General features: G+C 43.9%; 2 protein-coding genes across 2 annotated transcripts; both read right to left on the reverse strand.

The window, feature by feature from the left end:
- Nucleotides 1–23: 23 nt before the first annotated feature.
- On the reverse strand, nucleotides 24–18664 carry wdr90 (WD repeat domain 90). The gene is made up of 43 exons (XM_036533932.1): nucleotides 18612–18664; nucleotides 18274–18365; nucleotides 17967–18143; nucleotides 17582–17720; nucleotides 17096–17266; nucleotides 16814–16940; nucleotides 16538–16602; nucleotides 16329–16429; nucleotides 15790–16050; nucleotides 15532–15594; nucleotides 15373–15441; nucleotides 15166–15276; nucleotides 14789–14934; nucleotides 14101–14158; nucleotides 13771–13889; nucleotides 13169–13330; nucleotides 12340–12470; nucleotides 11167–11283; nucleotides 10660–10895; nucleotides 10291–10427; nucleotides 7937–8067; nucleotides 7496–7626; nucleotides 7207–7368; nucleotides 6917–7045; nucleotides 6284–6417; nucleotides 6152–6192; nucleotides 5886–6020; nucleotides 5243–5410; nucleotides 5072–5157; nucleotides 4874–4976; nucleotides 4642–4763; nucleotides 4398–4554; nucleotides 4105–4295; nucleotides 3687–3855; nucleotides 3347–3464; nucleotides 2936–3107; nucleotides 2606–2728; nucleotides 2319–2493; nucleotides 1720–1850; nucleotides 1322–1457; nucleotides 1017–1129; nucleotides 449–533; nucleotides 24–354 (listed from the first exon to the last, which is right to left on the reverse strand). The coding sequence occupies exons 1-43, from the start codon at nucleotides 18622–18624 to the stop codon at nucleotides 197–199; spliced, it is 5565 nt and encodes a 1854-aa protein (XP_036389825.1). The 5' UTR covers nucleotides 18625–18664; the 3' UTR covers nucleotides 24–196.
- A 2004-nt stretch (nucleotides 18665–20668) lies between these two features.
- LOC118781123 (glucagon receptor-like) lies at nucleotides 20669–27010 on the reverse strand. The gene is made up of 14 exons (XM_036534057.1): nucleotides 26990–27010; nucleotides 26544–26639; nucleotides 25366–25468; nucleotides 25078–25185; nucleotides 24797–24918; nucleotides 23641–23747; nucleotides 22915–23071; nucleotides 22652–22811; nucleotides 22480–22540; nucleotides 22281–22350; nucleotides 22002–22093; nucleotides 21085–21223; nucleotides 20954–20995; nucleotides 20669–20740 (listed from the first exon to the last, which is right to left on the reverse strand). Exons 1-14 carry the CDS (start codon nucleotides 27008–27010, stop codon nucleotides 20669–20671), a joined length of 1350 nt encoding a protein of 449 aa, XP_036389950.1.
- Between the last annotated feature and the right edge of the window lie 913 nt (nucleotides 27011–27923).

Consider the following 27923-nt stretch of genomic DNA (forward strand, 5'->3'; position numbering starts at 1 on the left):
TTATAAGTTTGACTGCTGTGGTTTGCTGTGCTATTCTTAATCAAATTATCCATTAATCAGCTTCAGCCCTTGAATTGAAATGAGTAACCAGGCTGAGAGCGTAACATGTGGGTGACCAGGGGATTTCGCATCATCCTGCTAAAGGCTTGTGAGACACAGAGCTGATGTGGACTGGAAATAGGAGACGGTCCCAGCCTTAAAGCCCCTGCACCTCCCACAGCAGTATCTCATTGTAGGCTGATGTGAAAAGCTGCTTTCCCGAGGGCGAAAAGCGGCACACTTTCAAGGAGTCACTGTGCACGGGGAAGTCCTGGAATTTTCCGCTGGTGGATTTGATGAGCTTCAGCAGGCGTTCTGGGGAGAGAGGATGGCATAATCAGGAATGACTACTGCATGCTGAACAGGAGAAACTGTCACTGCTAAACAGGGGAAGAGGAAATGGGCGTACCACTGGAACCGACCGCAACAAGACGGCCTATGGAGGAGAGGCCCAAGCAGGTTGCCCAGTGAGACAAGGCAATCTTTTTAACAACCTGTAGGAAGAAGCACTGTCAGTAAAATTTCACAGCAGAGACAATAAATTATAGCAACATGACTGATGTTTCAAACCTAACAAATACATTAGGGCTGTGAGTGAACCAAAAGAACTGTGACTATAGCACAGACCCACTGGCTGCAGTCACCCCTAGCATAAGTAAGGATCACCATGTTCCTAGTCTCAGAGAGCTATTCTCTCCAACACAGAGCAGTTCACAAATCCTCCCTGAAACTGAACGGAGAAGTAACTGATACATTATACACTCTGGTCAATATAAACAGTTCCCCTGTGGACAAGTTCCCTTGTTTTAATTCTGGCATCGGGAAAAGGTCTCAGCTTGTGCTAGATTTCTGTGGGACCATTGTCACCAACATGGCGGTATTCTGAGAGCTCTCACACTGCAGCATTTAGCTGTGGCTGGGCTGATGCCATGTCTGGTACAAAGCCATGTCTGTTGAACAGTGGCAAACCAAGTTACCTGCTTCTTGGATAGGCTGTAGAAAGACATCTCCTTCTCTACTCCATATCCTGTGTACACCACAATCCCTGGGTCACTGGGGTAGAAAGCAGCCAGGCTGGGTGGCAGGCTGTCTGGAGCCTTATACAAAGGTTAATTGAGATACACAGGGGAGAGAAAGTATCATTACTTTCTCAGTACAACAACAGTCATAATGAGTAACCTACAGAGTAATAAAAACTGAAGGAACTGTTCTGCATTAAGCTGCAGGGCACCTTTTCTGTTCCACATTCTTATACATCTTTCCGTCCGTTTTACCTTAGGACCAGAAGGGGCTGGGAAGGTGAGCCAATCCAGGAGCTCGCACTTGTCCTTCATCCAATCAGATGCCCAGATGCTCACACGCCTGTCTGCACTGGCCGCTAACCACATCTCATTTCCTTCAAGCTCAAATTGTTTGTACTGCAAAAGGGTACATATGACCAGGACAGTCAGTATATTTACTTAAAGCATACCCCACACTTTTTTAATGCTTTAGCCTTTTTATGCATCCCTGTTTTCAAATTGGCAATTGGATATATTATTCTCATCTCACTGTCACAACCATGTCTCATCCAGCAGTGCTCAGGCGTAGTCAATGCAATTTTCCAATACACCCACATGCCAACCATGACTATTTTTTGTTGTCACTCAGCACACTCCAGTGAGCTAAGCTTGTTCTTACCTGCTTCTTGACACACTGAATGGTGCTAATGGGTGCCCCCTTGTGGTCGCTGATGACACGTAGAGTCATTCCAGTGAGGGGACTACTGACTGCCATCAAGCCATCCTTCCCCCCTGAGAGAAGCACCTGACCTGCAGGACGGAATAATATAAATTCACATGCGTGTTCAGACCTTGTCAGGAGTCCTTGCGTTGACGCTGCCTGACATGGCAGCACCACAGTGCCCTGGTCAAATGTAAGTGAGCAGATCCGTGCCGGTAGGAAAAGGGAGAAGTCACATTATCAGCATCTCTGAAAAACATTATTTGGATAAGAAAAATGTTTTGGGCACAGCCATGTTTGTCCTCGAGGAGACCCACTGCACATCTGTCATGCACACATTTAAAAGAACATGCGTTAGTCTCATAGCACATAAAAATCACAGCAATCATAGGCCTTGCATAATAACAGTACGGATGACACTCTATTCAAATATTTTCACGTTCTGTGAAACCTTTGAAAGACTTAAGGCAAAAAAATAAAAAATGACAAGTGCAGCTCTCCCTTTTAGTGCCCGGTGAAGGCTACAGAGACATCAGAAGTAGAGCGTGCTCTCTCACCATCTACAGAGTACTGCGCAGCAGTGACAGACACGGGGTGTGGGTGCAGCTTCAGCTCCATCTCAGAGGTGGCCAATCGGAAGATGCGCAGAGTGCCGTCACTGTACCCCGCCGCGATGCACTGGCCTCCTCGGGCTGACCTCTGCACCGGGCTCCAGCAGATGCACTGGCAACTCTGCAGGGCACACGAAAGTAAAGTCGCCATTCAGACCAATTTTGGATTTCTGTTAAACATGCGTCTTGTACATTGTGCAGACTGAAAGCTGAGCGGCGGCCCTGTCGCTCACCTGGTTGAGCACCTGGAACTGAACCAGCAGCTCATTGCTAGGAGCTGACCACACCCGTACGCTGCCATCCTCCCCGCACGTGGCGAAGTGATCCTCGTCCGGGCTGAAGACCACGTCATTCACCTGCACACACCAGGAAACATAGCCGTGCGCACAGATGTACAAGTGTAGTTAGAACTGCCGGATCTACAGTTCCTATATCCACAATATATCACTTAAGAGCAACAAGGAACTTAAGTAAGTGTTGGGTGTTTCACACTGAACTGGCTTCCGGTGCGTTTGAGCCCAGCACAGTATGTGAGAGTGAGGCAAGGGCTGTGAGAAGCCCACCTTGCTTTTGTGCCCGCTGATGAGACGGATGCTGGTGTTCTCCACCCAGTTGATGTACCAGAGGGTGCCCGCCGTGGTGCCCACAATGCCCATGTCCATGACGTCATCAAAGGCGGCGCTGACCACTGTCCCGTCCAGAGTCATCTCATGCTCCAAGACCACCATCGCGCCGCTGAGGGACAGAGGCGACAGGTATGTTACTGCAGGGGACTGGATTATTTTACCTCATGAAAGAGTGGACTGTTCCAAGTAGCACCTTCCAGTCTGTCAGGTTAAACAAGGAACAGAGAGCTCGTGGGACACAGAGCTCACAGAGAATGATGGAGCTACCCCTCCCCAGCTTGCAAGTCCCTTTCCAGCGGGGTGCAGTTATCCGCAGAGTGTATACTGAGCAGAGTAACGTGTCCACACCTGTCCTTTGAGCCTTCCGCCGCTGGTCTCATTCCCTGCACCGCGGCCACCGCCCACAGCCGGATCCTCCTGGTGTTGCTGCCCGTGAGGAGGCGGTTCCCTCGGCAGAGCAGCACCCCTGTGCACAGAACACTTGTGTCTGCAATGTCACACGCCTGCTCAGACGCTGAGAAACGTCCGCAACCTAATCTACAGCACCGGCAATATTCCCACATTACTGCCATGTGCGCCGAGCAAACAGGATTGACCCAATATCTGCTACTTGTCTGTTTCAAGCGCCCATGTTCCCAGGCGTGAGGACACTTCCCTGCCAGAGAGGGAGGGAGGTGGCGCAGCTCACCGATCTCGCCCTCGTCAGCCTCCCAGGTCATGAAGCAGCGCGAGGAAGCACAGTCCCAGGCGCACACGCGCCCGCTGTTGGTGCCTGTGAACAGGATGGAGCTGTCTTTGTAGCACAGCGAGGTCAGCTCCACCTCCCCCACCTCGTCTGGCACTGCCGCCATCTGCACCTGGAGAGGAGATCAGAATGTCATTACAGTCTGCTCTGCTGAGAGGATTCACTCCTAAAAAGGGCCCCTCGCCAACAGAGATGCAAATCTCTGGGTCAAACCAATTCAAACTCTTATAAAATTTTTATCAGCCTCTGCTGCTTATAAAAATGTAATCTCCACAAAGAAATAGCATTCCCGAAAAAAGTGCATTATTGCGTTTTGTTAAAAATTCAACAATAATGCATTACTAAATCTTGTAAATGTTACCTTCAGCTCCACATCTTGACCACGGAATTCGATGAGACAGAAGAGGGCGCCAGCGCTCCCTACACAGGCCAGCTGGCTGGCAGAGAAAGGGCTGAAGCTGATGTCGTGGAGCGGCGCCTCCAGGCTGATGCTGGATATCAGCTGACATGCTTTAGTTCTCCACAGTGCCACCCCTGGGTCTGTGTAGTCACCTGGTCAGAAAAAAAGAAACTTCACTTGAGTACTTCAAATACAATTGTGTGGATAGTACAGTGGCAGTGGGAGTTCCATTGACCAGTCATGGAGAAACTGACCAATAGAGAGGAAGAACAAATCATCTCTGGAGAAGGCAATGCCCTGCACCTCCCCCTTGTGGTGTGAAATTGTATTTCTGCAGGAGCCATCCTGGACATTCCAGATGCAAATGAGACTTCGGGATCCAGCGCTACCCCCTGACGCCGAAGCAACCGTCTGTACAGAGAGACACACATGAACAGGTATGAGGCCCAGTGTCTCCCTCACAGCAAAGCCTGACATCATCTCAGCAGCGCCTTGTACCTGAGCGTCGTGGGTCACGGCCAGAGCAGAGATCTCCTCTGTGTGCCCCAGCCAGTGCCTCTGGGAGCCTGTGTGCAGGTCCTCCACTACCAGCACACAGCCGCACGAGTACGCAAACAGACCTAAGATGGTACAGAGCAGGGGCCTCATTATACTGGAGAAAACTCAACTGTGATACAGTAACAAACAATCATGGACACCTGCACATTCCAGCAAACTCAATGCACTATACCTGTGTCAGGATTCCAGACCATGTTCCCACGCCCATTGCCATTGTAGCCAATCACAGCCTTCAGTTTTAGGCCCTCCTCTCCTGGAGGGGCTGTTACAGCACTCTGAGACAAACACAGGGAATACTAGGAAATGATAATCACAATCGGGGTAGATTCACATTGTATATACAACACTGTAAGCACAAGAGGCACGATACCCCGTCCAGGGAAGACGTGTTGAAGCGTCGTGTGAAGTGCTTGTAGGAATCGGGACGAATCGGCACCTTGTCCTCCTCTTTATCAACTGTAAAAGTTTCATCATAATGGGAAGAAAATCACAAAAAAAAAATGAAATAACAAATATTTCCCAAACGTGGTGGAAAACATACCAGAGAGAAGATTGGGCACTCCATTCCTCCAGCTGTCTCTCAGCATGGACCTGTCCTGTTCCGCTGCCATTTCTGTGACCCTGAGGAAGGACCCTAACACAGGGGCAGGCGGCGCATCAGCTAGCTGCACCTCCTCTGTCTCCTCACACAGGGACAGCTGGCTCAGAGCTGCAGGGGTTCACACAGAGGCCACGAGTGAGGTGACAAAGCTGAGCACAAACTACTCTGGCAGTTAGGCGTAGGAATGAGTTACAACTGCTGTCTGTGATCCTATAATGTCCAATACACTGTGGTTGTGACGCAATTTATTCCTCAATACAATTCAAGCAAAAGCATTAAAAACTGAATTCGCTGTATCAGCTTTTCATTGTAAGTATCAAATTACAATGATAATAATGAACATAAACACTGCCAGCAAATCATTCTCATTTTTCCTTGGGGACAAAAATACTGCTGAAGATAAATTGCACATTAATAAATCTAATTTTTTTGTCAGGGATATTAGTTTTTTCAACCAAAGAAGAATCACCACTGGGTTTGCAGAACACGATCAATTTACTGATTAAAATAGAAAAGCTCAGGGCGCAGTATGTGTGAAACTCCAATGTTCCATTAACTGCTCAATGACCAGGGTGTGTCTTACCTTCATGGCCAGTCCTGTCAATGGAGCTAATGTCCAAATGGGGTGGGGAGGAGGAGGGGATAGGGGCAGCCTGCCGAGGCATTCCATTGGATAGCAGCATTTGATTGACACTCAGCTCTGGATTATCTGATGGAGCTGAGTGGGTCAACATCCATAGATAAGACATTGTTGATGGCGCTTTTATTACTTAAATTAAAAATTAGCAATATTATCAAATAACTACAGTAAATCCTAAATATGACCTTTATGTCCTTATATACACTTACCCGGTTTACAAGGCGTGGGAGACACAGTGACAGGAGGAGGGCTAAAAGCACACAGAGGTGATATGTTTTTAGGGGATGAACAAAATACTGGGTATATGTGTATGTGTGACTGTTATGCAGTCAGCCTATTACCTCCTCTGCTCCAGTGTTTCCTCGGGATGGGCCAGAAAGTCCCAGCAGTAGATGGCGTCTCCCACAGTGACCACGCCCAGCTGGTCCGGTGTGAAACTCACCTGCTGGATGGGCTCGGAATGTCCAATGAACACCTGGGACAGACGAACAGATGACAGAGATAAACGGTCTCTATTTTGTAGGATTAGTCACGTTACGACCTCTTAGGCTTAGTGGCCAAATAAATTGTCAACAGCGTTTGGCCAAAATGTTTTGGGTGTAAAAGCTCAAAGAAGATTTAAAATGTCCCATTATATATTTTTTTTTTGGGGGGGGGGGGGGGGGGGGTTAGTAGGCTCCTCTCTGATCCGAACATGCTGTGGCATTGGAGAGAATGAACAAGAGGGGCTGCAATTCATTTGTTTGGTAAAATGTCAAGAGATGATTCCTGTACAGAAGCCGCACACCACATCTTAAACGTTCATCTCTGAAAGGAAATTGTGAATGTAAAACTTAGGGACATTTTCATTTTTTTTCCCTGCACCTTTACAAAACCAGAGGCATCTGAGCAGATCTGTTCCTGTGAGGAAAAAAATCTTTTTTTATAACCACCCTGTCAGGTCACCTGAAGTGTGAAGTCACCTCTCCCCTTACCTGTGAATTGACTTCGAGCCGCATGCTGTAGTCCCACACTTTGACGGCCTTGCCCCCAGCGGTCAGCAGGTAGCGGCCATCCTCGCTCGCTGTCAGGCATGTACACTGCTGCTTGTGCACATTAGATACCTACAGGGGGTGAGAGAGAGCACCGATACATAGGGAGATGTCATCCTTTCATGACAAACGAAATTGTGATCTTGTGTTAAATGAAGGAAATCTACCAATGGGTGGCAATGGGTGCTGATATCAGATCCGCCCTGGGGTTCACCTACAGGCACCAGGCTCACCTCTCTCAAGAGCCTGCCTGTTCTGGAGTTGAGCCAGAGGATCTTGTTGGCAGAAGTGGCGACGAGCAGGTGCCCGGTGGAAACGGGGGGAAAGCAGACCTTCACAGCTGAGTCCAGGCTGGTGCTTTCCACGTCTAGGATACTGACATCCACACGCAGCAGCTGGGGGAGACAGAGAAAAGCTGCCTCTAGCAAACTCTGACTTCACTGCCTATTGTATGTGTGATAAACGTGTGGGAAACGCTCAGTGGGTGGCGGAGTGATGCATGAGCAGAAGGTAACCGGTTACCTCATCCAGTGAGCGGGCATCCATGATGGTGGCGGTGTACTCCGAGGGCCCCACAAACGCCAGGCAGCGGCTGTCGCTGCTCACCGCCAGGGCGTCTGGACTGCGCTCCACTCCCTGGGCCACCACGTTGCCTTCGCGGGGGAAGAGGACGACATGTCACCTCAGAGAGCACCGAGCAGGTCACACGCAGCAGTGGGGGGCCCTCGCATTGACAGGTTTGTCTCGGTGGAGAGTCTGCCTAATCCCACGCTTAGCTCTTAACAAGCGGTTTCACCTCTCCGCTGAGTTCCGTTACTGTGACTAATTCTGGTCTTAGAATCACCAGCAAATTGCTGCCTCCTAATTGCCGCGCGTGCTGTTCAACAGACTTCAATGAACCCCCATCATTACTACCGCATTTAGCGGTACTGTGCCTCCTTTAGCTCAAGCTGAAGGACTCACCCAAGACCCTGAGGACGTGGTGATCGTCCTGGGAGGAGTTGTAGAGAGCCAGTGAGCCCAGGGAGCCGGCACTGTACATGAACTCTCCATCGGGGGAGAAGGCCAGGCCTATCACCTCGCCCCGATGCTGCCTGCAAAGACAACCACAGCCCGTCAGTCAGCCCACAGCACCAGTCAAAGGTTTGGACATACCTCATTAAGGTAACAGGGGACATGCATTCAAAGACATTTTGATCTAAAGACATATGCTTAAATGCTTGAAATTTGTTTCTTAGACAAATATAAATAGTGAAGTTGATGCCTATGTATGAATTTCTTTCCAAAAAATTTAATTTAAAAAAATATTCTTCTGTGACTTTGAAGAATCTAAAATCTAAGATAGTTCTGATTTGTTTAGCACTTTTTGCCACCGCATAATTCCATTTGTGTTATTTCATAGTTTTGATGTCTTTACTATTATTGTAAAATGCGGAAAATAATAAAAACAAAGAAAAACTCTTCTATGAGCAGGTGTGTCCAAACTTTTTGCTGGTACTGTATGTCCTCAGCTCTACAAATTAGCCATGCAGTGACAACATACTGCGTGTGTGTGTGTGTTTTTTTTAATTAGGACTGTCACAGAACATATTCAACCTGCAAATTAATCACCCATCCTGGGTACCCTACAGCATAACGGTCTTAATTGTCATTTTTTGTAAATAGGATAATTGAGGTAAGATTTAATGGACTGCTGTCAGTCACTTAATTACCTATAAAAATCAGCTACTAAGCTTTAAATTGGTGTCAACACTTTGACAAAGATGCTAAGTACTTCTGACATATTTCTTTTGGGTGTTTATCTACATGGAGTTATGCAGTAAGAGAAGGTATCGGCATGACATTCATCTCTGCGCCTGACAAACAACTGGTCTTTTTTTATGGTATTATGTAATGCTGTTTGGATGTGCTTCTGAAACCTGATTTTAACATCAGTTCATTTTAAGTTGAGCTCTAGCGTTAATAAATCTCTACTTTTACAGTCGCAGATCCTTATACTTGGAAACATGTTTTAATGTGTAAAGTACCTGCCATCTCCTGTCAAAGGCCAAAATATAGAGACACCATAGAGACAGACAATATAAACAGATAATTCTCAATATTATATTCAGAATGAAACTGTATTCTAAATGTGATGATTTTTGAAGATGAAGGGTTGAATATCCCATCAATATTCCTTCTAATAACAGAATATCAAGACATTACTGTACAGACCACATTGGGAATGTTTGTATCTCAAGGTCTGTACATTATGTAGGACAGGAAACTACACACAGTTACCCTCTGTGCAAGTGGCTAGCCATGTTGAAAAGTCAGCAGCAAATAAAAGCAGATACTTCTGCTTGGTGACAGCAGCATGTATGGGTTTAGTGATGCATGTCCCAAAATTCAAGCCCTTGTCTTCTCTCACTCTATTTATGGGGGAAGATCAACATGTATCTCACGTGTCTCATTAATTTTTTTTTTTTTTTTTGAACAAAAATATTTTCTGCACCAATGCTTCTCCATCTCTTTTTCTGTTTATATGGCTACTCAGAAAGCGAGGCCAAAAATACCTGTTATATTTCATGGCAAACACACGCCTGCTTCTAACATGCAATTGTAAGTGGCCTAAGGATTGCAGGTTAATAAATAATAAATTATAAATAATACATTTGACAACATTGATTTGGGATTTATATATTCATAAGTCTCGAGTATTCAGATTATTGCCTGCGTGCACACCTGGTCATGATTTCCATAAACCTTCCTCCCGTCTTGCACATCAACACTCACTCGGACTGGAGAAGCAAGAGTGAGCTCTGCTCAGTTTACACACTGCCATCTCTTTCAGCCACTGTCTGACTCACACAGAATTACACTGCTCATCTGTTACTCTCTAATTAACTATGCTAGCAGGGGGCAGAGATGTGAACCATCAAAGCTGTATAATTTTCTCTCCTGATACTGGAGGTTTTTTTAATCAGCAGAGGGATTTCATTAATTTCAGTGTGCTCTTCCAGACAGATCTGATGTTTCTAATGAAGAAGCACAAGGTTGGTATATGCAGAAACTGCTGTGAATGAAAAACCCGCTCAAAAACAAGACTGCATCGTACAGGTGGTCATGAATACAACCAACACAGGTACAAGAGGTCTGATGCACGCCTGACAAAAAGCCTATTATATCTGAGCACACCACCTTACTTCGCCTTGACACCCCTGTCAATGTAACTGACAAAGCGAGTCGGTTATGTTTTCATGAATAGGCTGCTCTTTGGATCAGGCCATACACTGCATCCTAATGTCTGGGGGGCAGAAACCAGTGTCAAGACCCACTTGTGCTCTGCCAGCAGGCTGGAGCTGGCGATGCTGAAGACTCGCACCAGCCCAGAGCTGAAGCCACAGGAGAACACCTGCTGGCTGGGATGAAAGGCCACGGAGCAGGGCACGTCCTCAGAGATAAAGTCATACAGCTGGGAGGACACAGAGCAGAGAGACCAGGCTCGATCATCCACTTGCATCAGCTTTAACAGGGACATTAACACTGGCAAAAGGAGCCCTTTTGAAGGTCAAAGCCATGAAGCCATGAAAGTCAAATCATCTACTAGACATGCACCTACACACATGCACACAAGTGCATGCACACATTCACAGACAATGTTCAAACCGGTTACAGGAAATGTATTATCCTCAGTCTTCCCACACCTGCTGCATGGAGTCCAGGTCCCAGACCCGGACGGTGCGGTCGCAGGAGGCGGTGGTGATGCGCCTGCGGATGCCGTCCACGCTGAAACCCAGCACGGTGTCAGCGTGTGACCTCATCAGGGTGCTGTACTTCCGGCTGCTCACGTCCAGGTAGCCCAGGTTCCCCGTGCTAGTGGCCGCTAGGACACTGTGCCCCTCCTCGCTGATGGACACCAGGCACACTGGCCCCTCGTGCTCTGGGAGACACGGACACTACCACTGACTCATTCCGGACTCAAGGGGGAGCTCTGCACTTTTTGGTGTCAGTTTGCCTGTGTGTGTGTGTATGTGCGTGCGCATGTGGGTGTATTTGAGAACAGCTCTGGCTGATTTTAAATTCCTTTTCAGAATGTAAGTCTGAGGAAAACATGACAGGCAGGCAGTGATCTGACAGAAAGACAAAGGAAGACAGGACTACTGAGTAAGAACTGAGACGCATTCAAATTCAGGATGCCTTGCTGTCCTCACCGGCCTCCAGAAACACAGTGGAAAAGTCCAGGGGCCAGAGACGCAGGTATCCATCCTCAGAGCCTGTGGCGCAGAAAGCGGAGGAAATACTGATGCTGTTCACAGCGATCCCAGGCCCTGAGAAAGGGAAGAGAAGACTTATCCTGTAATGAAAAATGCCCCTGAAATTAATTTCTGGAAGTTGAGTACAGCTGACTACATAAGTAGAGCTGACTGCGCTATAAGTCCGGTGTGAGCTTGAACTGTGAAAAACTGTGGCTAGCTTGGAAACTCCACAGGTTCCTGCAGTAGTGCATTTACTCACATTTTAATCACAGAATCTTTGTACTTGGTAAAATCACATTAATAGGCAGTTGGTTAGTTAGTTACAAGTTCCTAAGGAAGAATTTGAAAATAAAAAGACAACAATTATATTTAATCTAGCCCACAACCATAGAAGGCTGACAGAGCGATATCCTAATATATCCTATTAGGATATCCTAATATTTCTAACGTGTCAGTCAATGGGTACCCAGGAGCAGCTGGGGAATACTGTCTATATTTACTATCTTCTATATACACTGACTTACACTCTGGCAACTATACTCATGTTCTTTGCTTATTCACCCTGTGTTTGCATACTTCATATTTTATCCACTGAGGAATTTTATGCCACACATTAAAAAAAGATTGCCATCCAATTTTATTCTATCAAATAAAAAAATGTTAGATTAGAATCTTTTTATTTTGTTGACAAGGCTTAAAAGGCAATGCCATGTAAAATGTTACTGGCGGCAGCTCTACGTGTGCAAACGCTGGGGGATCTGAACCCATATCCAGATGCTTTGGCTATAATAAACCTGACTTGGGCGGCAGAGCGGTGTCGTAAGAGCTGCATTGCTGTTGTAGCCTTGGGTAAGGTACTTAACCCGCAACTGCCTCAGTAACTATCCAGCTGTATAAACAGATAAAACTGTAACCTACATAAGTCGCTCTGGATAAGAGCGTCTGCTAAATGTTACAAAAATAAATCGTAATAATGCCATCTAATGACTGTGACGAACAAGACATTCATCTAGAAACCAGTGATAGGGAAGGGATGAGCTACAGTAATACCATGTTTGCCTCTGCAGACACCACTGTTCCGACCTGTTGGGGATGGTCCCTGGTGTGTCAGACAGCCCTGACTCTCACCTGTACTGAAGGTCTGCTTCTCTCTGCGCTGGGAGTGAGCCTGCTGGGCAGGGAGCAGTCGCCTGACATTCCTGATCACCACGCTCTTGTAGTCGATCTCCAAGATGTGGCCACTCCTGCTGCTAGCAAACCTGGTCACACAGAGGAAACACAACAAACACGACAAGAAATGAATCTTCGTCAGTTAACGTGCGCGCTGATTCTGGATGCATGTGTTTGGAAGATTAACAAGGCTAATGAGGCTGTGAAGAGACAGGCAGAAGGCGTCAGTTCACAGTTGATCCAACTTCATTATGTTGGAGCCTCAGAGAGTGTCAGGGCTAATCATAGCTTACTATGCTGGGTTCTCACACTGACTCATTGGAGGGAAAGGTCAGTGTGGCGTCACTGAAAAGACACGTCCTCTCTTTGTCTTTGCATTTTTACAATTTTTAAACTCTTAACTTTTGTAATGACTGATTGTAAATTAGGTTTGTGACACCACAGGACAAGACATGCAGGGTCTAGTGAATGCAATCTACTGATATACACATGCCAACTGTGACTACTTTTCAGTTGTGGGCTTCCGGTCGCTGTGGGCAGATGATATGGCTTGAACCCAGTCATAGGGTTAAGCCTGCACCTGGAACAAGCAACCTAACTGACTGTGTGACTCGTTAGCCCCAGTATAACATTTTTGAAGAGCATCTGCCAATCTTAAAAGCCTACAATCACTTTCATGGTAACTTGGTTGCATTAACTGCAGTTTTAATTTTTCACTGTGTGATTTAACATGGAGGATGGATGAGCACTGCTGTGCACAGTTTTAACACGGGGATCAGGCACTCACAGCGTCCGGTCCTCTGGGTCTTTCTCTGCACAGTGTCCTTCTTCGAAGGCCACGTCTGTGAAGTCCAGGGCGTGGTACTCGCCCAGGTTAACCGGGCAGGAGCGCAGCGACCCGCTTCGCACACGCCACAGCCGGATGTTGTCCCTTCCACACGACACCATCCTGAGGAGATCAGAGGCACACAAACACACACCCATCAGGCTGTTAGCAAGGGCCTGCAGAGAGCTCTGCACTGAAGCCATCTTGCTTCCAAAGAGCCACTATTCAAAAGAAACAAGGAGTTCTTTTATGAACAAACAAAACTCAGGGAAAATGTTCAGTTGATTGTACCATGCCTTTATAAATCCATCTGACCCTGGGTTCATTTCAGGTATCAACTTAATTTCAAATTCCATTACACAGGCATGTGTAATAATAACTAATGTATATTAGTGATATTTCTCAGAGAAGCCCTGCTTGCCCTTTCAAATCAGTGTGAAGTGGGAATGGTTATGCTGACTAAATGCAACTGTACATTTCTCACGGCAGTATCAGCGAACACGAGGGCAAGGGAAAGAGTGACAGCTGAATTTTAATGGACGGTTCCACGGTGCGGGTGGTACCTGGTGTCATCGAAGAAGGCAATCTTCATGGTCTGCACGTCTACGTCTGTGTGCGCCTTGGCCAGAATAACCACCTCTTTTCCTTTCGTGACCCGCTGTGTGTTCCACACCACCACCATCTGCAGCAGAGAGCAGGGACCAATAATGCAGGAACACGCCCATCTCTGTGCGTGCCTCTGCGCATCCACAGAGAAACACCTGGCCCGCAGGTAACTGAAAGCACAGATCTCGCCACATCGCTTCGTTACTGCTTTATTACCAGTGGAATAGTTCTCTTCTTGTTTTAATTGGAGCCCTGCGCAGGCACAGGTGCACGGTGGCTGTACTCACCGTTTTGCTGTGGCTGTCCTTGCCGACACCACACAGCACCCCGCCGCTGGAGGAGAAGCTGAAAGACAATGCAAGCGGAGGTCTGAGAAACGTCAGTCACCTTGCTAAAGAGGCCGTGAACTTCAGTCCTGAAGGGGCTGCACTTACACCAGAGAGTTCAATGAGACAATGACCAATTTAGATAATGAGGACAGTGACTCTTGCCCAGTAACTCTTAGTCCTGGGCTTTGGTGTTTGGGTATTAGTTTGTGCACATAAATCACCAGTAAATCTGTTCTCAAACCAAGCAATTAGAATATACCCACAAACATACGCACCTCAAATGATTTCATTCATGTAAGTTGTTCAAAGTAATTTTTGCATATGTAAAATTCAAACAGCTCCCTAGCATTTCCTCTAACATCCTCCTGCTAAAGAGCTATGGCTACGTGAACACATGCTGTTTTTCATTTCTTTTTGCGTACAGTAATCAATGGGACATTTAAAAGCAGACAACAGTGGCATGAATGCTGATTTGTTCTTAAAGACATTTACAGAAAAGTGATAGCATACTTACAATATAATCAAACTATTCAACAAACAACCCAATCACTCTAACTGAACAAGCAGATGACAATGGTTCTGCAGTGCAGTGGGACCAGGGGTGTGTATTATGGTTCACTCAGAGAGCAGTGAATGTACACAATACCTGAGACAGGACAGAGAATGTGCATGGGTTTTGAACATGGCCAGACAATTGCCATGCAAGAAGTCCCACACTCGTACAACGCTCAGACTGCCCGTCTGCGCAGACGCCAACACAGTACTTTTGCCGTTGAACGCCAACGCAGATACCTGCAAACAGCCACAGTACAGAAAGAAGTCTATATATGTGTCTGTCAGTGAGGAAGTGGGCCCCTCTAACTATTAAAACTCCAAAATAATTACAAATGATACAAACATCCACTTTGTACCAGACAAGGCTGACAGCTTCTGTAAATTCCCTTCAAGACATCTAAATATTAATAGTAAGTTTCTGAATTTCTAATTTACTTGTTGCAGATGGAGATGAACCTGAGCGCTTACCTTGTCTGTGTGACCAATGAAAAACCTCTGCTGTCCAGAGGACACTTTCATTGAGACAATGATGGCATGACAAGGATACACCACGGAGTCTCCAGATTTGGTCCACAGCGCCTGAGGGTGGAGTCCACAGCCCACAGTTAATCTGCTGTTCTCCCAGCCTGTTCTCTCTATAACATATGAATGATGCAGTCACAGCTGAAGACTTACACATTTTGTGGTGCATCCTCCAAAACCAATGATTCTGTTAAGCTGCAGGATGGGGTCAGGCTGCAGTTTCTGAGCACACAGAACAAGACAAGTCAAACTGAATGTTGTGGACAGGAGTGGGTGATCTTCTCAACTGCCACATTGGATGCTGGTCCTTACCAGGTGCTCTGCTACTTTTGTTGTAGGTAGGGAAACTGGGCGTGAGACCGTTGTACAAACCATCTAAAATAAAAACAATGGACACAATATAAGCTTTATTGAGTGTAAATATTCAGTCGGAGCAGGAGACCTTTACAGTGATGCCGATCCCTCATCACTGCAGTTATCTCTAATGAGAACATATGAGAGGATGAAGGGAGTGTTAAAAACAAGTTAAAGTTAAAAACAAACAAACCAAAAAAAAACTTTTAGGCCCACCTCATCGATGTCACTGTCTGGTCTTTGCGAGGGGATGTCGTCGTGTCGGTGTACAAAGAGGTGAACGCCCTCATTCTCAGTACCCCGCGTCCGAGGTGAGCAGTGCTCCTCCTGGCTCTCCAGGTCTGGCTGGGGATCCCGGTCTTCCTCTCGACGCTGCCAGTTCTCCTGCAGCTCCCTCTCCCTGCCCCCCGCTGCAGCAGGCAGCATGCCCAGCTCCGGCACGCTAGCTGTCACCAAAGGGACTCGTCGCCTGGAGCGCTGCAAGGGAGAGTTTAGCATGGTAAAGTATAAAAATAAATCATATGAGTTTTCCCTCATAACACCATCTGCAGACAGAATGTGGGGAGCACTGATCTGGAATCTGTTGTTGTCATGGGCAGTAAAGACAGATATCAATACCAATCCCACAGACACCCCATTCTATTTTGAGCTGTAACAGGGAACAATTATGAAACCAGAGCAAATTATAAACTAGGAGTATCTCTAATAAATGCCTCAAACAAAAACTTACACAGAAGCATACGTAGGACACTTACTTTTTTGGGTGTAGTGATCTGTTGGATAAGAGAGACTCTGTCCTGCACAGGCTTGCTGAGGTTCACACTATGGAACATTGCTTGAGCGGGGCTTATATGTGCTGTGGAACATACAAGGGAAAGCCAAAATCAAAACACACACATCCTACATAACGTGGAGCAAGAGAGACCAAGTCTAATGAAGGGAAACATATTCATGATCCACTCACCTGTAGGACTGGCGTTTCCCCTCTGGATTGAATCATAAGGCATCTTGGCTCCATCAGAAGGAAACCTTGAGGAAAAAGTCACACCAGTCAAAACGTCATTCCTATTAGCAGTGTGCAACACATTTTTCCTTCACAGACGACCAAATAAGCTTAATAAGATACGTCAAAACAACTCCGGTTATTTCCATTTGGCCTAAAAGCCATTAAACAAGCTTGAAAATTCCACACTGTCAATAAGATGCACTCAGGTACTGATGAAGATTGAAGGACAGCCACCTGATGTGGTCATACACATCATTCCAGTTCTCCCCCTTGGGCACAGGGAAGCACATCTCACGCGGCATTGGGCTAGCTCCTTTCATACATGCCATGCCTGCCTGTTTGGCCTCGCTGAAAGACAGCTCTGTGAATTACCCAAAGAGAGAGAGAGAAAGAAAGAGAGAGAGAGAGAGAGAGAGAGAGAGAGAGAGACAGTTGTGATTTTAAAAGGCATTTGTGACATTGTAGCTGATCTCCAGAGGTCTACAAGAGCCTGCAGCCTCCCCAGTGCCATCTCACCAGGGTCGCACAGCAGGTCGCTGGTGAACATGTTCTTCACAGACATGCTGGCGCACAGCTTCACACTCTTCAGGTGGCTGTAGCGGCGGTTGAGGTAGACGGAGAGGACATACTGGAGGTCCATCATTAGGCAGGTCCAGCGCACCGTGGGGGGTGCAGGGCCTACCAGATCTGGAAATGTCATTTGAAAAAACAATAATTCAGATACCCCGTACTTTCTGTCATCTACTGTCAAAAAGGATGGCTAAGGTAGAGCATCCCTGATGATAAGCAATTTGATTGCTTTATCTTATGGATCAACGGCAGATGCATATTTATAATGGCATTGTACTGGCCTTAATACATTTAAGTGCTCCAAATAACACTGTCACTTCTCACCACATTGAATTATCTGTTCAAAGATTTCTGGAGACAACTGTGACCATTTTGGCACTGTGAAGTGTGTGTGTTCTTGGTGTTTTAATAGTCTTGGAATTTTTTTTTCACCATGTCTGGCCTCTTTAGCTGTGCTCTCATATAAGGATCCTTTGGCTGCTGCGCATACGAAGGGGAACTGAAGCCAGGTTGCTGTGGACTTAAACTCTTTGAAGAGGGTGGAGAAGGAGATGCGGATGACTTGGCTCTCCTGAAAGACACGAAGAAACAGATCCACGTTGAAAACACCTTTTCTTTCAACCATTCTTGTAACACTACTAGCCGTCTCTGTCAATTTAGCAACAGCAAAAGTGTAAATGCATCAACAAATTCATTAACCACTGATACACCTAGTCATTACATCATCACCAAGTCATTACATCACCAACTAATTGGTCAATTTACTCTAATCCTAAACTCAGCACAGTTGTCTGTTCTCACATCCTCGGTGTCCTACCTCAGAGGCCACATCCAAATGTACTACAAAATGTTTGGTAGGACTGGGTCTGAAGAGGAGGTAGAAGTAACGTCCGGTAAGCCCCAGTGACTGGGTACTGGTTTTCGGCAGCAGGATGTAGTTGCTAGCTGGAATGGATCCCCGGATGCGAAAAACTGAGCATTTTAATGTTTTGTCCTGAGAACGTAAAAAAAAATCAAAGAAAAATAGCAGATCGAGTTTAAAGTGCAGCAGTCCGTGCAATCTTCGCAGTGGGGATCATCTACATGCAAATACTGAGGCTGTTTGTACAGAGAAGAGACCTTACCATATAGGTGGTCACATCTCCCTCTTTGGTTGACTTTTTCCATTCATCAATCTTCACGTGTTTAAAGATATTGACGTAAGGATGCTGCCACACTGGTCAAAACAAAATCGATGAGAAGGCATAAATATATACTAAAAATAAATTTAAAATGACATACAAATGTCATCTTTATTTAATAACAATCGCTAGCTATTTCATCCAAGTGTATATCGAAGTTTGCTGAAAAAGTCAGCTAGTTATGTGCAGGTGCTCGCTGAAGTGCAAGAGCAAGTTAGCGGTCACGATAAGCTAGGTCTATCGTCTACATGTACATCCAACACACCAGCAAGGTACCTTACCTCGGGAAGACATTATGATGAAATCGATCCGTTGACGAATGTTTAAAGATTTGAAAACGTTTCCTTCACATTAGCCAAACAGTTATGTACCTGGGTAATATCGTTAGCTCCCTTACTATTTCTGCCAACTGTCTAACAAGCCATATATTTAGCAAGCTAACTAGCTACAACTGCAGACCAGTAGCTAGCGTCAGCTAAAATTACTTTTCTACCTATCCTTTAAGATAGTAAACTTTCACTAGTTTCGTTGCTAGCTTAACGGGTTTTCGCTTGTATTTTAGCTAGCAAATCGCGAACTAGCTAGCTAGCTTACTCTCTTTGGCTGATGTACTCAGCCTTTTCAAAAGCACCATGACCTAAGACCTTAAATCTGCTGGACATCTAGTTAGTTATCTACGTTTAACCAAACGCATAATTTCGATTCTTCATTAGACAAGTATCCATCAGAAGTTCTTTCTAACTTCTCTCCTGCAACTGTAAACACTCTTGATACTCCCGCGGCAGCTGCCGCCGTTTCCAAAGGCAACACGTAATACCGTACGCTCTGACGTTCAGTGCTAGAACAACTATGGGAGATGAAGTTCTACGGAGAAGTTTTTTTGATTTGTCACATTATAAATAACGATAATAATCTTTCATCGCTATAAGTGCTGGTCAAAAAATTGCTCAAGAGAAATACTTTTTTAAAGTAAATAAACGACAACGAATCGCGTAATTCTTTAGGATGTATTCAAAGGCAAGACAAATTGAGCAATACATTTTACATGATGTAGTAGCTTTTACAACACAAGCATTCTTTTGTAAAGATTCACCACCGATTGTCACAATACAAATTCTGATTGTAGGTACTGCACGACACACACAAAAGGACCTGCAATAGGCCTACTAAAATGAATAATCATTAACAATCGTTTTGAAAACAGGAAACAAGTGCAACAAATCCAGAAATGTTTTAATACTGCCAGTTAAATATGTTTGGAAATGAACACATACATAAATAAATACATGAACAGTATATGTACAATTTCAAAAACCACTCAAAAGAAATGGAAGAAGCCCACAGAAAATCCCATGCAACAGTGGCACATCGAAATCTTCAGTTATGTGCCTCCAGATTTTGGTAATATTACATAAAAGACCTGAGATATTTAATGTTGATGTTTAATGTTAATGTTTCGGGGGTTGTGTAGTGCTATCCCACATGTTAAACTGTGCAGATGACAACATCAAGGCCACCCTATATACAGCCATGGCCTTAATCTCTATGCCAAGAGCTTTCATTGTTACTTGAATCAAACATCCTTAGTATAGGGGCTTACTCAAACTATTCAATCACCCACTACCTAACCTGAAGAGTGTTTAAGTATTCCCCCAGTGCCAATCCTACAACAGAATTCATCTGAATTCTGAAAATAAATTTAATTGGATCTCATGCAACATTAGGCACCATTCTTTTTTTACTTTTATGTTTATGTATGGAATCCTCTGGTAGTGTTATTTACATTTACATTTATTTATTTAGCAGACGCTTTTATCCAAAGCGACTTACAAAAGTGCATACAGCAAGTATAGCGACAGTACGGGGACAGGATGTGTACAGTTCCACAATGAGACAGTTCTCAGCTGAGAGCAGCATCTGTTTGAGGACACAGTACTATTATGGTAGTTGAAGAGCATCTAAGGTTTAAAATGTAGATGTGTTGAAGATGTTTCACCTTGAAATTATTGTGAAGTACAGAAATGAAACAGGTAAGAAAATACCTGCTGGGTCACAGATATATCTGATTCGACACGAGAGAAAATTAATATCATTGTGATTAGAAAACAACATGTCAGAAGCAAGTGTTGGTGATAAAAATGAAGATTGATTCCACCTGACCTAATCATGACCAAGGTCACTTTCTCAGTTTCACATCAAATAGGACTCCTCAAATGGTTTTACAGACTCTGGCTGATGTTTGTAACCAGTTAAAAAAATAGCCTCTGGGTTTGAGGAGTTGTCTGTTAGTTCCTCCTTGGATGGAGCAGTGTCCAAACTTGCAGTCGTCTGCCATTTCTCACTGTCCGCAGCACACGCTGCCCACCTCCATCCTCCAGCTGTGCAGCTTTTTCTGCAGTTCTGTCTTCACCTGTGGAACACAACACAGGGCCCAGTGACTGTAGAACTGTGGACATCTACAGTTGGGTGTACTATGTCCTGTCCTCTTTGATAAAAGCAGGGTGAAGCAAAGCTAATTTTAGACTGCATTTTAGAAGCCCCATGGAGATCAACATAAATGTACAGACAGTTTGTGGAAGCCAGCAGGGGCTAAGCTCAGAGTCTGTGAGTTCAGTTCACACACCTCTTTGTTGGAGTAGCAGTACAGCACAGCAACCAGGAACCCCTGAGGAGCAGACATGAGACAAGGAGAGGGAGTTTAGATTGGAAAGGGATCATGGTGCTGTTGGTTAAAATCTGGTTTCAGGACCTCACCTGAAAGGAGTTGAGGAAGAGGGTGAAGAAAACCTTGATGTAGCGTAGGATGCCTGTGGTCTGTTCATCAGTGGCAAAGATAAAAACAACCTCATGGATTCCAAACAGAGGAATCAGGGTCAATGTTGCTTTGGCCAGGCTAAAAAACAATAAGATAGCATTAGATAAGGCCACAAATTGAGCTTCTGGTCTCACTCTCTCAGTTCCTTTGTTTGTTCCTGTTTCTGTCTTTACCTCTCTTTTTTCAATCTGCAAATAAAACTACTGTGCCAACTCTGTTTAAATAGCTCTGTTTAATTACTGAACATGGGATGCAGATGACATTTAGCAGCACATGAAGAGGTCTCAGCCTCTTGGTTGCTGTTATCCAGCACAGGTTCCAACAAGACAGCATTGCCTCTGACAAACTTGTTTGTACATTTGTTGTCAATGTTTAACAAGGACACACACAAGAGAGGTCCAATTTAACTAATGCTTGAGGACATTTTCTATATATTCTCTGACTATGTCTATGTCTGTTTGTGGTTTGATTTGAAAACAAATTAGGGAGAACACTGAGAAATGCATTTTACGAAAACTGTACACACTAATAAGTATTATTCTTGGACAATGATAATGTAATTCTTATTTTATGCTTTATCATGTATTATGTAGATTTCCTCAAGAATATGCCTGAAATTAACTGCACATGTTTAATTTTTTTAAACTGGGCAAAAGAAAGAGCATTTGCAGTCAAGGCTACTGATGTTGAAGTGATGGTGGGTTATATAAATTACTCTATACATGCTGCAAGCTGTTGTGTAAGAATATTTTGTCTCTTGGGAATGTTTTGATTTTTTCTTTTATAAATATTGCTGACTGTTATGTTGTTATTAAATAAACTAAATTTAAAAGTCAAATGTCTCTGTCCTACTTACCGAAGCTTGTAGTCAGGGTAGGTTTTCTGATTGTTGGCTCTCAGTTTGGAAAGAATCACTTTCAGGATCTTCATAAATATCACCAGGTTGATCTGCCAGTAAGGGACAGGTCAACCCAATCACAACCACATCTACCCACAAGTCTTACTCTGGTGTAAAATTCTTTTCCGTTTTAACACTGAATTACTGCCACAAATGCAAATACTAAGTAGTAACAGTTGTTTAAATAAATAATAATAATCAATACACATTCTTGGCACATGTTGTGGTCCAGCTCACCAATGAAGCAAACAAAATAGGGAATCGGATTATCCACCAGTAGTTCATGTTCTCATTGACGGCCCAACACCTGGAAAACACATTTTTCAGAGTCGAAATTAATTAGTGAAGCAAAAACCATGGTCAGATGAATCATTGTAATATGTAAATGTCATGTGTTTGTCCTCATCAAGCAAAGCTGCAACCACCTGACACATACTCTTTGTTTTCCTTGAACAATTTGGCCAAAATCCAAGGAATAACGAATAGGACAGGAGTCCCTGAAGAAGAAGGTACAAAAGAGGAAAAAAATATAATTCAAACTAAACAAACCTGCAAGCCATTTAATGACTGTTGAGTGTCTGCAGAATAGATTAGATAGGAATACCTACCCCAGCCAAGGCAAATGTACACTGTGTACTTCTTTTTGTGCAAGAGAACGGAGGAGATGAGCACTGTGTACAGGTAGATTGCTTCCCCAAAGAACCAGTAATGATTGGCCAGAATACAATACTGCATCACCACCTGTGCAATCCTGCAGCCAATCGCAGCCTGTGAATATGAAGCAAGGCATGATGGGACATCCCTGTGCAGATGAAAAAATACATATAAGCAGCATGCATAGGAGTATACTCAGTGACTGCCTGGGACCCACCTGGTGGCTGAGCAGCTCTCCCAGGTCAGACTGCTCCATGATCTCTCGGCCCCAGTGGCGCTCCAGCAGAGCATCCTTCACAATGACCGACACCGCCCTCAGGATGAAGGACGCAAAGAGGTTGGCGTGGATGTAGTTGCGGGTGCAGTGCAGCTTCCTAGAGGGAGATAGCAGGAGATTGAGAAAGGAGGATGAGGATTTTACCCCATGAATTGACAGCAAACAGATGAATGCTGCGACAGCTCAATTTTATAAGCGGGCGAGCTAAGATTGCCAGGTGGGTTTATTATCTTATCATCCTGACACTAATTTTGCAATTTAGATTTTCTTGTTTTGGCACATCAGTATGCTCACAATTTCCTTACTATTAAAGTCCTCTAAAAAATCTGAATTTGAATCTGCTACTTGTGACATTTAAGAAATAGTTCAGTATAAATAGAAACAAAACTAATCCACATATGCAGTAGAATAAAAAGCAATCTGAGGTAATGTTGCTGAAACTGACCTTATTCTAACAGCCTTATTTCCGGCTAACAAGATTGATAATTCGGCATGCCAGAAACAAATTTACATTACATTAAGTATGGTAGCATAGCCAAGCATAGCCAAATCGCTATCATGACACAGTCGAGAGGCCCTGACAGATTGGGAACAACAGCTGACAGCAGATCAGATATAACGCAGTTACAGGCAGTGAAGACACACAGGGACAAGAGCTCCAATTACCTGAGGCCCAGCAGAATGATGAGAGCAGAAACCAGAGTTAGGAAGGACAGGGAGTAACCCACAGTGTAGAGCATTCTGAAGCTCACCATCATCTGCTTGAACCACAGCTGCAGACATGGATATAATTAACACAACCAAAGTAGCTAAAAACAAGCACAAGCTACTGTTGATTCTGGCGGCAATGACCCAGCACTGACCCAAATCTACACCTGCCCTTGATGTAGCTGAAAGTTTAATGGTCGCCTTTGTGTGTTTGATTCAGTCCTCCATGATTAGTGTGAATGTTGTTCTAGTATATATTGTGTGTGCCTGCTGTTACAATGGGGTATGTGAATAGTTAATACATGTCAGTAAAATGACATGTACTGTAGCAAAACTACCTGGGGCATATTACAACCAATGTGTTGTTGATTGCTAGTGCACATAAATATCACTGCTACCATAATTTTATTGACACATTACTTACATTTTACAAAATACAATTTAATAAGGCAGAGGCCTTGCTGTGTTTGGACCACTTACATTGTATTTCTGTGTACTTTAAGGCAGGACCATGACCATTTCTGTCATATAGCATGCACATATAGCACACCTTAAAGCTGACTATTGAGGATGTTAGAATGTGGTTTCTTTTAAATTTTTTGATGGAGGAAATTTTTCAGATAAATTGTTTCAGCTTGGAACTGTAATTTAGTGATTAAATTGCAAAAAACATATTGTATCTCTGTTACATTTATATGTATTTGCAAATAAAGCTATACTAATCAGACATGACGTGAACTTGATTTCCACTATAATTTTCAAACCCATTCCACATCACCTCTGGGTCATAGCCCATTGACAGAGCCACAGATACCCCTTTTCCACCAACGCGAACTAGGTGCTAGTTCTGGGCTGGTGCTAGTGCCAGTTCGGAGTTGCTTCAACTTGCAAACCTTCTAAGAACCAGTTTGCTTTTCCACGGGCTAGAGAGCCACCATAGAGCCAAGTCATTAAGTCACTGTATACGTGTACACTGTATTAGTTGGGCTAGTGTAACGTAAGAATCTTAGTCAATGCTGCTTTTAGCTTGTTGCACCAATAGGATTCAGTGTAGAGATCAGTTTTATTAGGCTTTTTTCAGCCTCCTGTTTCTCTAACTCTGTTTATGTCAGACCTCCTGAGACGTGACTTCCTGCTCCTCTTCACATTGTGAGATGTCCCTCCAGGGCTGCCCATTGTCCTCTCTGACCCACTGACCATCCAGACCACACCTGCGACGCACCACACCGTGACACACTGTGCCACACACACACGTACACATACATAATTACACATAAACATTTCATGTTGTAACTTCAGAACCACAGGGCTTTTTATTCTGCTTGTGAATGTAGACGAATAATGATTTAGATATGGTTAAGGAACAAAGGAGGGATATATGCATAGATGGATCACCTTTCTCATACCAAGGCAAGTAGAAAGGACAGGACACATTGACCAAACTCCCAGGGGAGCCATCGGGCCAGCAGGCGTACCTGTCAAAGGTCCTGTTGCAGAAAACCCCTTCAAACAAAACGGAGAGCACACCACTCAGATTAGATGCACAATCAAAATAATCACGATTCAGACAAAAAGTCTTTTACCATAAAAAGTGTACGATTTCTGCAATTTCATACACATAAATGTATTGAAATGTTTTCATGCTTCTTAAACTTGACCTCATTCGCCTGAGGTAATAATTACCTGAGGGGTACGGTTCATTTTCTATTTGCTTCATGCAATCCTCTTGATACTGCATCCATTTTCTATATGTCTCCTCCAGCACTTTTCCCCACACTGCCTGGAGCTGTCCATGTGTGGAATGGAGCACAATGCAATGATTAAGTATAGCACAAGGAGCTACAGAGAAGCATTCTCTGCATATTATTTCAAGTTGTTTCTTTCAGGCTTTTGGGTATACATGACTTGGGGTCACATGCATAATTTTCAAGTTATCTGTGAAATCCTGCAGCTACTGCACAGGTAGAACTCAGAATTCTCTAACAAGCACAGCTGCCAGGAAAAGTAGGTTTGTCATTTCTTCTTCATTGGGGGTGTTAAAGATTAATTTACTCAATTCCAGAATCCCAGCTTTGGTATAATGGTGTGATTGAAAGTTAATTAATTTCAGAATCACAGTCACATCTCTAAGACAGTATTTAGTGCTCCTGTTACTTGCTTCACTTAGCACAAAATAGTTTGTCTCTGTAGTTGATATATCTCTATGTGCACTGACTATTCAAACATTCACTCTCCCATGAAAAGACCAGCACAAAAGTACAAAAAAAGAAAAGGATTTCCTATTTCTTGTTTAAAAGATGAATTTTTGGATGTTAGCTGCCACAGCCAAAAATATTTTTTATTTTGTCACCTGACTGCCTCTATCAGTTTTTTCCAGTACCGCATCCAGAAATACTGGATTAATTTTCCTGAAAAGCCCCCCATGTTGCCTTTGCAAAATACAGTATGTCCTCATTGATTAAGACATTAAACCAGACATCGCCATTAAGCAATGCTGTTTCAAATGTAAAATTACAGGGTGGTCTGTGTGATCACCAGAATGGACACACTATTTGGAAATTGTGTTATACACACTCACCACTGACATAGGGCCTTACTAATCACACATGAGGATCAGAGGATGTAAAGGAAGGGGACTAGTACGAATTATCTGTTAAACACAGGTGAGGTAATTAATTTACCAAAGCTAAATTTGCAAATGCAAAATCCATGTGTTGCAAGGGTCCCTTATAACTCATATGAAACACTGTTACAATGTAGAAGCCATATTCCTTTACTTTTACTGGATCCAAGTGAAGTCTGCAGTCCTCCTTTGCCTAGAGGAGCATGAGCTGAATTTCCCTCTTGGATCTAAGTTGTACCTGCAAAAGCAGCAGCCAGATCAGGATGCCCCACACAAACTGAGCAGAGCCCCCACTTCTCACTGTGCTCCTCATGGCTCCTGCGTAGGCCTGTTTCTGAAAGAACACAGAATGTTCAGAACAGGTATGTCAGTGCATCACTTCTTCACACATAATAAATAATACACATAAATAATAGATCCACATGTACCCTCTATAGTATGGCACTAGGTGGCTTCATTGTGAATAATGTAGAATAATGTGATGATCTGATGATTACCCTGTTTATAACTTGATGGTATGTTATACCTATCTCCACTGCTCCTACAAAAAACATACATCACAAGAACATTAGGATGCCTGTCCATAATGATAATAACATGTAGTTATATAGGACCGTCTTTCCCCAGAATCAGAGTGCACAAAAGTGGTATTTACCAAATCCACCACCAATGTTAAGAGCACACCTGGCCAATACAAGCACCCATTTTGTGACAAAAAACATAGCATATCAGCTATGATGGAAAGATAACTATGTTACATGTTGTGTAAAGATGTCTATGTTAGTCTAAAGAATGATTACATGACCAGAATGGCTGAGCAAGAATGAGAATTTCCTAAGGACAACTGGATTAAATACAACTCCGTTTTTAATAAGACAGTGAGTCAGAAGCTCAGATCATATTCTTCCCTGCAAGGCTAATACAGTATTTTCAGTATTACTGTACTTTCTCATTTCTGGCATTGAGAACAATGAATGCAGCTCTTATTTGTCCCATTTTTTCCACTAATATATCAGAGAGAGAGTCCTCAGACACACTTCAGTAAATCACCCCTCTTCTAACAAAATGTCATTTATACAACACACATGCACTTCAAGATAGAATGCAGAGCACGCTGTTCAGGGTGCTTAAATGGTTTTCCAGGAAAACTGCACTTTGATTATAAATTTTAGTAAAGGAAAGTAAATGAAACATCTCAGTGATTCAGTCAACATCATTCAATACTGAAATCATTTGTTTCCAATCAAATCTACAAATTGAACTGAAACCTGTAATATTTAAATATACTGTAGTAGACACTTTATTTACCTTCAGCGACTGCAGTGTAAATGCCTTTTAATTGACACTGCACTACAATATCACGTACATTTGACATATTTCATCCATCTTGTTTAAGCTGTTTGTGATTAATGACATGGGGAAAATGTTGGGAGTTCAGTAATAAAAAACAGTTAAAATACATCAATAAAAAGTAGTGGATAGGTAGACCTTACCTGTTACGGTGAGTATGTGTTTAAATTATGAATACAAATTGATGCAGGTAGACTGCTTTAATTATTGGGAACAGCTTAATCTCAATCAAAGTAGAATCAACCCTCTCTGACACTTCTCTATATAA

The sequence above is a fragment of the Megalops cyprinoides genome, chromosome 1, assembly GCF_013368585.1.
Source record: "Megalops cyprinoides isolate fMegCyp1 chromosome 1, fMegCyp1.pri, whole genome shotgun sequence".
Classification (NCBI taxonomy): domain Eukaryota; kingdom Metazoa; phylum Chordata; class Actinopteri; order Elopiformes; family Megalopidae; genus Megalops; species Megalops cyprinoides.